Source organism: Xenopus laevis, chromosome 1S (assembly GCF_017654675.1).
Source record: "Xenopus laevis strain J_2021 chromosome 1S, Xenopus_laevis_v10.1, whole genome shotgun sequence".
In the NCBI taxonomy this organism is placed as follows: domain Eukaryota; kingdom Metazoa; phylum Chordata; class Amphibia; order Anura; family Pipidae; genus Xenopus; species Xenopus laevis.
Window position 1 is genome coordinate 92,560,357 of NC_054372.1, and position 15,504 is coordinate 92,575,860.

Here is a 15,504-nt window from a genome sequence, read left to right on the forward strand (position 1 = left end):
GTTTCACCTGCTGCTCCTGCAGTCATGCACACTCTACAATATAAAGATGTTAACTAACTTCATGTTAATAGATAAACAGTCACCAGTTCTGCCATGTTTAAGCCCTTATTACATTTATTCCACCCTGTAACATGAAACACTGTCTTAAAATATGACAAAGACATAATGATAATTTATATATCTTTTAATATATAGACCGAATGATACACAACACTCTCCTGTACCTTTTTAAAAGCTTTGACTGTCATTTTCACCTCCTGATCTATGGTGTCAGTTCACATTGATATAATATCTAAAATCACTTTTTACACTTCCGTTTTTCTGATTATAAAACTGTCCTGCAAGACGCCTATCTTGATCCTTTCATTGTTTTGCAAAGTATAGTATAGCATAGTGTAAGGATATTTGCTATAAATATAATTCCAGCTTTGTTAATTAGGCTGCCAATGCAGATTATATGGAGCATGTGCTAGGTGATTATGCAAACTTCGTTGCTGCAACAAACACTGTATCACGGAAATTTAAATGTACAGGTTTGATAAGTTGCATTCATTTTTTTGAGGAGGAGAGGGATATTTTACATGTTTGTACACTTATATAAATATTGTGTGTGTGTGGTTTCTTTATATCTGAACAACATTTTCTTTGATTCTGTATATTTTAGCAACAGACCCAATGACACTCCCCTCTGCAATTACCTCCATCTCTTTAGCCTGGCAAAGGTGGGGCCACATTACCAGTGCACAGGGCATAATTGCATTATCTATGCAAAAAGAGACAAATTCCTGTTATTGAAATGCCCTGTTAAAGCTACCAGTTGTGGCTGTTTCCTGCCCCATTTGCCATCCCAGTTGTGCTGTATAATAATACCCTCTATGCATATTAAAAAGAGTACTGATTCTTAAAGGAACTTTGGTTATGGACCTCCTAGCAAACAATTCTAATTTTAAAAAATAGTGTGTATGAAATAAGACAAGGGCATTATTGCCACAACTACATTTGATTGCAGGGGACCACCAATGGCCAGTCCTTTGAATCAAGCTCATATTATTACCCTGTAAGATAATATCTATATGCAGAGCTTGTAGAATATACAACCAAGAAGTTAAAAAAGATTTGTTCAGTAATGTATTACCTGTTTACATGGAATTATGAAGTCTACTCTTTTAAAATAACCTGTAATGTACAATGTATCAATCTGTCAATATCATTTTATCATAAATATACTTATAAAAGATGAGAGCACTTTCACAATAGTTACTATGGCACATAAGCTTCATAATCTTTAATTCTGTATTGGCTGATATATTAGTCTTTTCGTTTGCTTGGTGAAAAGTATACATTCTATTCCAGAACTTCAACCAATAAAGAATTAAAGATAATATACTTAAACATTCAATATAACTAATAATGAAAATGAGACTTTAAAGTTTGTGTCACCTGATAACTATTGTAAAGGGTTTGAGCTCTTAACCTGGGGACACACTAGTGAAAAAGCTGCTCCCCATGGCCTTATTTGGTGTAGCTAGCCTCGCATATTACACTGGTTATATCAGTGCCTGCTACTAGCTTGTTGGAGTGTGCAGCGTAGATGAACCTCTTGCTGATGCCACAGAAAGGTGTACAGTAATTTAGTGTCAAAGGCTCGTATGAGCCTCCTCCAAATTCCAGTCAGTAAGTCCCTCCACTAATATGTGCCAGCTTTTTGATGCATCCAATGTTAATCTAGATATTTTGTAGACTCACAGCTTCATTATCCTATAAATGAACATTAAATACAGATGAACGCAATAGAAGAAACTCTTTGACAGATTAGACAAGGATTATGTCTGGTTGAATGGATCTTAAAACAAAACGCATGGAGTAAATCTTGAATTGTGGTGGATTTATACCAAAAATAAAAGTCGAGGGAAGGAAGGGATTAATAAAAAAGAGCTTAGCTACAGAGATGCTGTTTATATTAAATGATCTCAGGTATTTCTGTAATTTGTTATCTCGAATTCAAGCAATGTATTTTTCGTAATGCTGAACCATTATAATGTCAATATTTAGCTGGATAGGTTTGCCATGAACACAGAACTGAATAGCTTGACTTCATATTTGTCAAGAGATGTGTCTTATGCTGCAACAGTTGCACAAAATTCCCAAGTGTCTATGGAACATATAACTGTGAAATTCACTTTCAAATTCATATTACAGAACAAGCCACTATTTTGGGCTAATGATTAATGACTAAACTATTTCACTTGCTGTAAGCTTCCAAAACCATATGCCAGTATATCAGTGTATTAACTTTAAGGCTGTGTCCAGTGTTTTGTTTTTACCCTTGAAATAAGATGCAGCAACAGTATACTGATAGATCCAGTGGATTATATCCTGTAGGAATTGTGGTTGCTATGGTGCACTGGCACAATTTCTATTTGTGTTTTCAGTAATAATCCTATATAGTTCTATAGATTACTATGACAAGTGGTCCATGGCACATGTCAAAATGGTCAACAGATGACATTTGCTTTAATTGTTGTTTTTGCTTAGACTCCCTTTGTTTCATGTTCAAAGTTTCTAATAATAATTACACTGCACATAACAAAAGAAAATCCACTTAATGAGTCTACTGTGATATTCAATGACTCTTCAAGGGTAAAAAAAAGTTGTACCATGACACATGAGTTAGTGTCATCCTCAATGCATGTGACAGTTTTTCTTTACAAGATGCAGTCTATTGGTAGACAGTTCTCCTGTGAAAATTAGTATGAAAATCAAGATCTGCTGACCTGCCCCACCCCTGCCATCCTCAAACTGGGCCTCTTGTCAAACAGATACTACAGAACTTACTCATAATAGGAGTGAGTTCTATATTGATACTAATGTTTATATCCCCTGCTATGACCTACCCTTTTTAAGAGGAGTGGAGAATATTGATAACTATATACTTTACATTTTCAAAAGAAAATTCATATTTTTCATGGGCATGCCCCTAATTTTTAAAACTGGACAAAAACACACAATTATTTCAGTGATCGTATTGTCACAAAGCACTTCTTAGTGAAGTTCTCACTTTGTATCATATAGCAATTTAATGTTTAATAATAAAATAGCTTTGGAAAATAGCAGGATGTGCTACCACCTTCCAATTTTATTTATGCAGCATTATTGTATATGATGACCTACCACAAATATGAGCATGGACATTAAGTATATGTCTGCAACTATATGCATATCTTGGGACTGTTTTTTTCTTTACCGTTTTGTAAGCAATTATTTGCTTAATGCCCCCTGTCTACGTACAGGCTTGCTTTCTCCAACCTAGCAAGGTCTTTAAATTATTGAACATTTGACTCTGCAGGGATTCAAATTGCTCTTGAGAAGTAACCTCAATTCTCCTTCTGTTATAAAAACTTCTCTTCACCCTACCTCTAAATCAACAGTTTAGCTGACATGAGAACATAGTGCTATGGTAAGGTTTAATATTCAGATAATAACTGATATTGCAACAGGTCTCATGGATTTAGAGTGACTTGCAATTTAAGAGATTGACCACACTTGCTTAAAAATAAATTCAATAAATATAATGATATATTGTTTCTGATACACATATACTATGAATAGCCTACTGAATTACTGAACTGCAGGCACAAATCAATGGAGGAAAAAGTTCCCCAGCTGCCCAGAAATCAGCATAACTGTTTATTATATCTTCAGTCTTGTCATTTTATTTAGCTTTTATATGCATCTGATAATATCAAAGAACAACTTGACCTTTGAAAATACTATTTATTTTCATATATATACTGTATATACTGTGTATATATATATATATATATATATATATATATATATATATATATATATATATATATATATATACATATACATACAGAGTACAAAAAATGACATACACAAAATGACAAGTTGGCTTGTACATGTCATTTTTTGGGGATTTAGCAATGGTAGGCAGGTTTAGCAGAGGATCAAGAGCAAAAGACAGGGCTACCACATCTGGACATCAAAGGCTGAGGCCGTGCGGTCCTGCTGCACGGTCCTAGCATCCGCCTGCTTACACCCCTCCGGTGCTAGCACGTGTGCGCCTCTGAACTGGACCACTGTGGAGCTCTGCTCTCCTGAAGGTGGCTGGGTGGCTTGCCACCCTAGGCCCTGGCCTTTGTGGCCTCGCCACAAATTCAGGCCTGGATCCAGGGACACTGAGGTGTAATTCCCACTCCTGCATCTTATTTAGATTAGCTACCTCTAGCTGGGCAACTACAAACCCCTAAAGGGAATATGGAATGGAGGGCCCATCCTGCTCTCCTCCATTCACTCCAGGGACCCATTTATCCATTTTTTGGCTGTCAAATAAACATAGTCTTGCTTGCTGCAGCAATACACAGTTTTCCCCCCGAGTTCAACTGTTTACCAGTTTACCACTGGTGAAAAAACACAAAACATCATTATCCTTTCCAACATAGAATTGTCCAAAAAACTCACACTTTTAGTGGTATTTATATTTTTTAGTGCATCATTCAGCACTTTTTCTGTTCATACTTTTTATATTGTGATCTTTTAATAAATTCCATGATACATGTGGTTTTAGAGAATGTGGGTTTAGTTGTAGTTTTAAAAAAAATATCTAAAACCACTAAAATGAGAATGTTGGTAAATAAGCCTCTACATGTCCGTGGTGGAGCACAGGCTGCTCCTTTTTAGTTGCCTCCTGTATTTAACAATCTTGGAATGTTGTATTACAGGATATGCTATCCATGATCTATACTTTGTTCATGGTGGGCCTGTCCCTTACTCCACTAAGGGTCATCCTTCCTTTAGCATACTAAGCTTCTCCTTATTCAGCATGTTTGAGGATTCCTAGCAACATTTACCCCCAGCACCAGGTGAAGTCCAAAGAAGAAGAACGATTAGGGTATATAAACATGTAAAAATGTTCAATTATGCAATATACAATAAATAATGAATAAACAAATCATTCATCCGGACATCCTTGCAGCAGACACATAGGTATAAATTACGAGTAAAAGACATTAAATAATTTAAACAAAGGGATGAATGATTAACTGAAATCTAACCAAATTAATTTAAATTAACTAAACTAAATTAACAACAATTTAAGTTGATTACAAAGTAAATCACAAAGTTGATCCAGGGCTGGTGTGATTGCCATCTTGGAGTCAGAACAGACCTAACGCAAACTGGAGAGGCATCAGGTGGGTTTTATTCACCTTATTCTGGATCAACTAGCATTAAGGCCAATTTCACTTAGACATAAAGGTTGAACTTACTGGTAACATGACCGTGAAATATTACCATGTGCTTTTTTTACAATATAAATATTTTCTTTATGCATTTATTTGCTTTTGCAAAAAAACAAAGTAGTGTCATGAAATGACCCATACAACATCTAGCAGAAGTGACTAGCTACACTCTAGGAAATTCTGTCTGAAAAACATGCTTAATATTGAACTCCCACTCTATCTTTACTCCCACTCCTAATCATCTGTGTCCCTACATGTATGTGATCCCATAAAGATGCCACTGTGTTGTCATGGCAATGCTATGGAAACTTTACTGTGTTGCTAAGTGGGAGGAATTCTGTTGCTATATGTGTAGAAAAGTGTCAGATCAAATTATAATCATATCAGTAAGTGTTGACCAATTAATCTCATAGTATGTCACTAAAGAGCTTCTATAAAAAGATATGTTTGCATTGTGTAGTACACTCAATTTTGCAAGGAAAATCTAGGTATATACTGTGCTGCAATGTGGTAACCCCACTGCCTTCCATGTACTATGCAGTTATCTCAAAAGCTGCTTGCTGCTCTTCCCTTGTCTGACAAGTCTGTGTACATTGTTATATATGGCCTTCTGTTACCTACTAAATTCTTCACCGAATCCACTATTTGGATTAGGCCAAACTCCCAAATCCTTTGCGAAAGGTTAGAGCGAATACTGAACCGAATCAGAATCTTAATTTGTATATGCAAATTCAGATTCGGTTCGGCCAGGCAGAAGGATTCGGCTGAATCCTGCTGAAAAAATCCAAATCCTGGCCCAATTTTGAACTGAATCCTGGATTTAGTGCATCCCTAATTGGAATAAAATAAAGGCTTTTAAGTAGCCCTACATCGGATATATATATATATATATATATATATATATATATATATATATATATATATATATATATAGTATAAGCTCAGCAGGGGATGTAAACATTTTCATTCACTGAGAATTACGTCATTGTGGGCAGTATTAGTTATAACACATAAAACAGAATTTAGTTATATGCCTACTAATGGGTAGGTAAAACAAATCCATATTTTTCTTTGGGGGGGGGGTTGAAGGGAATACAGTTAGGCCTCAACAATTGTGTTGTGGAGATCCTAAAATCAATAGACCATTTCACAGTTAAAACCACAAGAATGTGGATAAGTGCCAAGGCATATGGTGTTAAGTGACACTGTCAAGGTATTTGGAGGGACTGAATAAGTTTTGTCAAAGTAGAGCAATGGAATTATTGAGAAAGTTATATATATATGTGTTTAACATTTCGGGGTAATTTGATCTAGTGATATCGGACTTGTCTGGATTTGGAGTCAGGAAAGGATTTTTCTAAGTAAAACGTTGTTAAATGTGATTTCAGATGAATTTTCCGCTTTCCCAGCATGAACTATAAGGTTGACTTTTGTTACTAAGCAAGTGCTAAAAATGTGGTCATATCAAAAATATATTGGGTTAAACATTAAATATATTGCTGAGGGTCTATAGTGGTATAAGGTACTTTAGTTTGTTGGTGCTTATTCAGAAGAGGGCTTCACTTTAATTGCTTGCTTGGGTAAATAGTTCAGAGATTCTATGAAATGGCTGGCAGAAAGGAAAGAATCTAGCGTTAGAAATCAAGCTTATGTGGTTTCAAAGTCATTGCATTCATTTAGACCAAATTATCTTACAGCCTTTAGTTTCTCTTTGCCGAAACACCCAAAATAATGAGTGAGAAGGATGGCAATGCAGACAGCCTCTTTCTGAACGAGGACTCGGCCAAGGAATTAAGCCAAGAAGATTGTGTGAACAACTGGCAACATGCTATGAGGAAAAGAGCATCGCGTACAGGCAAGCACATTCAGGAAATGACCTGGAAAAAATTCTGGAGATTCCTCCGACGCAATGCCTTTGTGATCCTCACCATTGCTGCAGTGATTCTGGGTAAGGCTTGGGGAGATGGAATTTTTCATATAAGCCATGGCAATGTAACACTTTCAAAATCCCCCCCCCCCCACATTTCTTTAAATTTGTAATGGTTATCTTTAGTTTTAAAGAGAATGTCAACCCAAAATTATTTTTGCCTAATAAAAGCAACTTTGCAATGCACATTATTACAAACGTTGCAATACATATTCATTACAAACTTTCTATGGTTTTTAAGTTATTTGTATTGCTATTGAAAACAGTGTTTGACTTTTGAAACAATGTAAAATAAGCCAGTTTATTAACAGAAAAAGGAACAGGAGTTAAAGGAAAACTATACCCCCAAAATTAATACTTAAGCAACAGATAGTTTATATCAAATTGAATGACATATTAAAGAATCTTACCAAACTGGAATATATATTTACATAAATATTGCCCTTTTACATCTCTTGCCTTGAACCACCATTTCGTGACAATATCTGTGTTGTCTCAGAGATCACCTGACCAGAAATACTACAACACTAACTGTAACAGGAAGAAGTGAGGAAGCAAAAGGCAGAACTCTGTCTGTTAATTGGCTCATGTGACCTTACATGTGGTTTGTATGTGTGCACAGTGAATCGTACGATCCCAGGGGGAGGCCCTTATTTTTTAAAATGGCAATTTTCTATTTATGATTACCCAATGGCACATACTACTAAAAAAGTATATTATTATGATAATGGTTCATTTACATGAAGCAGGGTTTTACACATGAGCTGTTTTACTCAGTATCTTTTAATAGAGACCTACATTGTTTGGGGGGTATAGTTTTCCTTTAAGCGAATGCTGCTTTTAATCTACAAATAACGTTAAAAGTACTTAAAATTTTTAGTAAATGTATATTAGAAACAGTGGTGTAACAACACCGGGCTGGGCTACCCTATGAAAAATCTTTAAATGGGCCTGGCGTGGACTGCAACTTCCCCAGTTCTGCCTGGCTCTCCCCTGTTCTTTCCACCTGCTTGAGTGCATGCCTATGCAGGGAGTATATTCCCTGGTTCTCCCCTACCCCTCAAAAGTATGCATGCCTGCCATCTCAGGCAAAGGGCGCGCTTATGAATTTACAGTGAATGGTGATAGAGGAGGCTGACCCAACGGTCCAGGTTCCCTTTTTCCCTAGGCCTCCCTGCATCTGTATGGTCTGCTTCCTCTATAGTTAAGCCTCTGATCGGAAAGCTGCTTAGAATTATGTTTTTTTTTTATTGGGCACATTTTTATTTTGGGGTTGACGTGCACATTGCAGACAAGTGCAAAGAAAGTTTCCCCCACATTTCTTTACATTTGTCTTCAGGTCAGTCCCTTGCAACTTTTCAAATAATTTCCTGGTCGGCTTATGAGTTAGTGTAGTATTGCTAGTCTAGCGCTCGAGTTAGTCTTTCCATTGGAGCAAACCTACTATGTACTCTTATATGCTGCTTTTTGGATGCAGAGATAGCATTGAATTGGTAAGAATTTTGAGTCAATATTGGACGGCTACAAAAAATAGATTTTGTATGTGTTTTTAGGTATTGGGTTGGCCTTTGCATTGCGACCTTACAAAATGTCCTATCGTCAGATAAAATACTTTTCCTTCCCTGGTGAGCTGCTGATGCGGATGCTGCAGATGCTGGTCCTGCCCCTGATTGTGTCCAGCCTGGTGACAGGTGAGGCTTCAACAATTTGTTTGGACCATGCTTCTATCACTTATTTCAAACACATATATATACTCCACTGCCATACTGACTATAATAATAATGATGGTATTGAATTAGCTTGCAGCTGACACATATCTTTTTTTAAATCACTGCTAAAATTTTACTTGATGATTTGATTTTGCAGACATGGTACATTTTTATGTAAAACGTTTTCAGAAATTAAGAATATCTTCTCTTTCCACAGCTATGCTAGTGCATATATCTTTTCTTCTTAGGTTTTAAGAAGACACTTTTCACTGTATGAGGTGGCTAATGTTCTGTATCAGTATGTAAGTTTGGTGGCAAAATGAGGTCTTTCCAGTGATCGAGGAAGATTGATCCAGACCTCCTTTTACAGACTGTATGTTGAATATGGTTTTGTTTTCTTTTATTTTTCTTTGCTCTGTAAGGATTTTTACTCTGTGGTATGACAACACTGTCTGGTAAATCATTATTTCTGTGCTAGGAATGGCATCTCTGGACAGCAAGGCATCAGGCAAGATGGGCATGCGAGCAGTGGTATATTATACTGTAACCACATTCATCGCTGTCTTTATTGGCATAGTCATGGTGATCATTATCCATCCGGGCAAAGGCACCAAAGAGAATCTAAAATCTGAGGGAAAAATTGAGAGAGTTCAGGCAACAGATGCTATTCTAGACCTAATCAGGTAATAAACACGATTTATTAGCGAAACGTCACGTCGGTTATGCATATAACATAATAACACGTTTGTTTGAATGAAAATCCCAGTGTTGCTGGTCTTTTTTTCGATATATATAAAAAACACAATGAAATGCAGCTCATCCCTTACCTCATTGGGTGCACGTGGTCAGGCTTGATATACAAATTACCCAATTTACCACAGCACTCCAACATATAGCCCCCTGGGAAAACCGGTTTTGCACAACTGAACTAATAAAAAGACACTTTTAGTTACAAAGTTTGTACAAAGTATGCATAAGCTGATGCGTATATACAATTAAATTGTGTAATTTGTGTGTATATATATATATATATATATATATATATATATATATATATATATATATATATATATATATATTATTCTCTGTAATAATAAAACAGTAACTTCTCATTATTAATTATTTGTGTTTTTTAAATGATATAACTTTTTGCTTAACAGTTCTCCAGTTTGTATTTCAGCAGCTATCTGGTTGCTGAGGTGCAATTTACTGTAACAACCATCAGCTGTTTAAATGAGAGACTGGAAGATGAATAGAAGAGGGTCAATAACTAATAAAAAGTAAACTATCAATAACAATAAGATTGTAGCATGAAAGAGCAATTGTTTTTGGCTGCTGGGGTGGCCCCCATTCGAAAAGAAAGAGGCAGAGCAGAAAATCAAATAGTTGAAAAAATGAAGACCAGTTTAAAAAATGCTTAACAGTTTCCTGTATGCAATGGCAAACCAAAACCAGGCAAACCTCTTAGAGCATGCAACAGAATGGACCAGAGTTGCTTATTATTATTTTACTTTACTGTGATATGATGAAGTACAATAGGTTATGACGATTTATGGCCACGAGGGAATATATTGTAGAAAGATGTAAACAAAGAGACTTCACAAACCAATACCCCAAGAGTAGGGATGAGTTTACTTCCTCCCTCTCTTCTCCTGTTTAAGGAAAGATTCAGTAACTATCTCTATAACCTGAAGCTAGTTTCACTGCCAGAAGCTAAATGTTATCTAAATCAATACACGCGGGGATGCGTTTTCAATAGTCGCCCAAAGTTGCCTCAGGCAACTTTGGGCGACTATTGAAAATGCATCGCTGCGTGTGCATTAGCGCAGGCGATTTTGCGCTGTAGCCTATGGGGAAAAGACGCTGAGGCAGTTCGGGGAGATGGTCGCGCAAAAGACGTGGCGATAAATCTCCCTGAATCTCCTCGTCTGGCCTTACCCTTACTGGTTTAGATCATGCCCAATTTCAATGTTTATGATTTACCATCACCTGCTATTGTCTTGTAAATTACACTATAAACCTTCTAATCCTTATGCTATAAAACTTCTAATCCTTATGTTATTACTGCTCCTGTCAGCCTGAGGTGGGAGTGGCCCTGGAGATACTTAAATCTAACATCTATTTCTCTCTTTTAACTTTTCTTTAAAGGAATATGTTCCCTCCCAATTTAGTGGAAGCTTGTTTTAAACAGGTCAGTGAATGAAATATGTTTGAATAATCAGTTTGCAATAAATAGACTAAAGCTTGTTATTTAATGTACCCCCATCACCGATTGATAACCCACATGAAAATCTCCATGGGGCCACATAGTTGTAGAGAGAAGTACCTAGTAACCATCGACTGTTAAAATAGCACGTCATTATGTTTCCTCTATCGTTAAATTTGGATTTTTATGTAGTTCTTCTTATCTTCTGTGTACTCTTTAGAGCAGAGGTCCCCAACCTATTTTACCCATGAGCCACATTCAAAAATAAAAAGGCCATTTGGGAGCAACAACGGCATGCAAAAAGTTAATGGGGTGCCAAATAAGGGATGTGATTGGCTATTTGGTAGCCTCTATGTGGACTGCCAGCCTACAGCAGGTTATGTTTGGCAGTACATCTGGTTTTTATGCATTGGAATTCAAAAATAAGCACCTGCTTTGAGGCCACTGGGAGCAACATCTAAGGGGTTATTGAGCAACATGTTGCTTGCGAGTTACTGGTTGGGGATCACTGTTTTAGAGCAATGGCACACTGTATAATTCCAGGTGTTTAATAGCTTTGCAAGCATGCAACAAAATGCTCAGAAAGTCTCCTCTATGATTTGAGTTAAACATGATAGTTACTGTCTTATGAGTGCACAGTGAATCCAAACAAATGCCACTGAAGTCAATGGAGAGTGTTCTGTCTCACACACAGATTTGTGCCTGAGCAACAAAACATTTAGAATGTGTGCATTTGCCCTTATCAATATTCCATATTACACAGACTTCTTTTTACTTTACTGTATATTACTCTTAGCTGTGTGCCCAGATGTTAATATAGCTCCATGTTGTTTTATAGCCCTGTTATCCAGACTGGTTCTCTCCAGAGTTTTGGGAATTATATTACCATGTTAAATTACCATGTTTATATATTTGGAGTATGCCCTGTTTCCATTTCTTGTTTTTTTTAACTGATCTTTAGTGTCTCTCCCTCCCTTTTTATAAAATAGCATGATACATGATGATACATGATAGATGACTTTACTTGGGCTATTTTCCTATTATAAAGGAAATTGTTATATCCTTTATTAACAAACAGCTGGAATTATAAGTGCAAGCCAGATAAGCTACATAGACCTCTGATAAACTGCTTAGGGTATGTATAAATTACTAGCAAACACTACTGGGCAGATTTATTAAGGGTCAAACTAAAAATTTGAGATTTCGATTTTTTTTTTTGGTCAAAACTCTCAAATTCGAACTGTGAATTATCCAAACTTGGTTCGAGTTTTAATTCGAATTTCGAGATTTATCATACTCTGGCCCTTTAAGAACTCAAATTCAACTATTCGCCACCTAAAACCTGCCGAATTACTGGATAAGTCAATGGGAGAGGTCCAGGGATCAATTTGGTGATGTTTGCAGCCTTCCTGACATTTGAGAAAAAAACTCGAATCGAGTTCTTTAAATTCTAATCGAGTTTTAAGTATTCAAGTCGAATTCGATTAGACTTTTTGCGCCGATTCAATTTTTCCGACTTTAAAAAAATTCGATTTTAATAATACATTTCAAATGGTGGACCCTTGATAAATGTGCCTCTACGTGTGCAATATATCTATGACCCTAAAAACATATTCTTTCATACATAAGCAACCTTGCAGCCACAGCTGTTACAGCTCTTAATGTTAAGCTTCTGAGATTGCCCTGTGTGAGTAACTCATCCTTTGGCCCCTTCAAGCAGGAGACAAAATATAAGACATTGAACATATGGTGATAGCAAGGACAGATGTGTCTCTTGGCTTGTTTATCTGTTCTGAGCTGCAGAGGACAAAAAGCAACAGACTTTCTAATGTGAAAACCAATATAATTTAAATCTTGTATTTAGGCTGACTACAAAACAATGTACAGTTTTAGTATTCTATTGTTACTTTACACATTTTCTATATGTTTTTATATAACCTTTTGCAATTTGTTTTACGGTTTTAGTACAAAACCCAGTACAGTACAAGAGTGTCCAAGGTACCAGTGTCCATAGATCAGAATTATACCGTGGCTGCAGAACAGCTGAATATCAGCAGTATTTTGGAAAATGTGACTCAAGCAATGGGAACATTATACAAGATGGTGGAATTGGAGGAAGTGGTGCCAGTTGCTGGATACGCAGGAGGTGTGAATGCACTGGGTCTTGTGGTCTTCTCCATGTGCTTTGGGCTGGTGATTGGGAACATGAAGGAGCAAGGAAGAGCTCTCAAAGAATTTTTTGACTGTCTCAATGAGGCCATAATGAGGCTTGTAGCAATTATAATATGGTGAGAGCAAATTACAAACAATTGTTTTTATAAAAGAAACCTTCAATGTTTTAAGAGCACTCTAAGGGGCAAATTCACTAACGGATGAAGCGCCTAACGCTAGCGTTAATTCGCTAGTGTAGCGCATTTTCGTTAATTCGCCGATTCACTAACGGACACTGGCTTAAATTCGCTAGTGTTACTTCGCACCCTTACACCTGGCAAATTTGTGCAAAGGACGTAACTACGCAAATTCACTGACGCGTGCATTTTTCTGAACGCTACCTTTTACGCTAGACTTCCTTCGCCACCTCAGACCAGGCGAAGTGCAATAGAGTAGATAGGGATTGCTTCAAAAAAAAGTCCCAAAAAACGCTGGTCTGAAAAAGATCGAATTTTTTTTTGGGGCTACCCTCCTTCCCCCCTACATTTCCTAACTCATGGCACCTTAACTATACAGTGGGCACATGTGTAGGGCAAAATAAAAATTTTATTTGATGTTTTGAAGGTTTCCCAGGCTTGTGTAGTGCTGCTATGTATACTTCCATTGTAAATTCAGCGCCGTATGCAAATTAAGCATCGCTAGCGTAACTTCACTTTGCCTGGCCAAATAACGCTACTGCAACTTCACAACCTTTCGTTTCCCCTGAGCGCAACTTCGGATTTTAGTGAATTTGCGTAGTGCTGGTTAAAATTTGCCTGCCGAAGTGTGGCGAAGTGGACGCTGGCGCAACTACGTAAATTTACTGGATACTGACACATTCCTATGATTTTTATAGGAACGTGTCAGTATTGCTTTCATTGCAAACAGTGCAGCTCTTCTAGCTGGATTTTCTAGATATGTTTTCAAATAGTAGCCTAGCATTAGAGGGAATGTTGCATGAAAAATGTAATGGTTCATGTAATAGTTGATGCCAACTACTCCTTCTCCTGTTTTTTACTTTTTCTTAATTCAAAATGGCAATCTAATCACTTATACTTTGTGTTAGTAAGGTGATGTGTGATCACCAGTCCCATATTTTATTTGTTAATATTCCCATAGGTATGCACCGGTTGGTATTATGTTCCTGATTTCTGGGAAGATTTTGGAGATGGATGATCTGTTGGTAATGGGAGGCCAGCTAGGCATGTATACAATTACTGTCATTATAGGACTTCTTATACATGCATTAGTGGTGCTCCCTCTGCTGTTTTTCATTGTCACCCGAAGAAACCCATGGCCATTTATTGGTGGACTACTCCAGGCTCTTATAACTGCACTAGGGACATCTTCAAGGTGAGAAGGGAAAGAAAAGTAAATGAATATAAATGCACTTATTTATACTGAAAAGGCTCATTAGCTTAGGCTGTTGGTAGAAGTCATTATCACATAAATAATGTTTGATATACTTATTATTTTATTCTTAATTTCCTAAATTTACCATCTGAAAGTGAGTTTGATTTACTAACTAATTCATGACATGATTCAATTGACCAACAACTCTGTTCAACAAAGTATAGTGTTGCCTTAAGGTCTGTAGGTAATCCATTTGTTCTACACGTAATAGACTAGTAACTGCTGAAGATCTAGGTATAGGTCTAAACAGATGGAGTAGCTTGAAAAAAGCAATAAGATTTGGAAGGGGGGTTCTCCATAAGGTAGAATATTTACTCACCACATGGGGGAAATGGCCCAGGTGCACTGCCCTGAGCCCTCAGCATTGGGAGCAGTTAACCGTAAATGAATCTGGAGCAGGCACTCTATGATTAAGTGTTTGTGACATGAAATGCATAAGGCAGAGGACACAATACATCTTTTACTTCATTTCAACTATTTAATGGAAGATTGCCTTTATTTGAGTGCCTGCTCCAGATTCATTTATGGCTTGCAAAATACTTTTTTTAACTAAAATATATACACAATTTTAAAAAATATTTTCCTGCAAAAAAGTAACCCTGATATGCAATGTCAGTGAGAAGTTGTACAGGTAATATATTTTCTGATATTAGGTAAGAAGAAGCTGTGGCAAGGGGATTGGCTTCTGGTGGGGAGCAAGGGGTTGATAGGGAACGCAAACAAAGAAAAAAGGGAGGGGGGGGTTGACACAATAATGACTTATTTAATCGGTTAGTCAACATGATTGCAGGTAAA

General features: G+C 36.8%; 1 protein-coding gene across 2 annotated transcripts in view; it reads left to right on the plus strand.

Moving 5' to 3' along the window:
• The window catches only part of slc1a6.S (solute carrier family 1 (high affinity aspartate/glutamate transporter), member 6 S homeolog), a 45,582-nt gene that overhangs the window by 17,830 nt on the left and 12,248 nt on the right, over positions 1 to 15,504 (plus strand). The window contains exons 3-8 of one of the 2 annotated variants that reach the window (XM_018243630.2): positions 6,962 to 7,212; positions 8,745 to 8,882; positions 9,379 to 9,583; positions 11,049 to 11,091; positions 13,072 to 13,394; positions 14,416 to 14,649. In XM_018243630.2, the coding sequence (XP_018099119.1) occupies positions 6,996 to 7,212; positions 8,745 to 8,882; positions 9,379 to 9,583; positions 11,049 to 11,091; positions 13,072 to 13,394; positions 14,416 to 14,649 (1,160 nt within the window). In that variant the 5' untranslated portion in view covers positions 6,962 to 6,995. Of the gene's footprint in view, positions 1 to 6,961; positions 7,213 to 8,744; positions 8,883 to 8,998; positions 9,274 to 9,378; positions 9,584 to 11,048; positions 11,092 to 13,071; positions 13,395 to 14,415; positions 14,650 to 15,504 lie in introns of those variants that run through there. The other variant, XM_041579917.1, reaches the window with a different exon arrangement.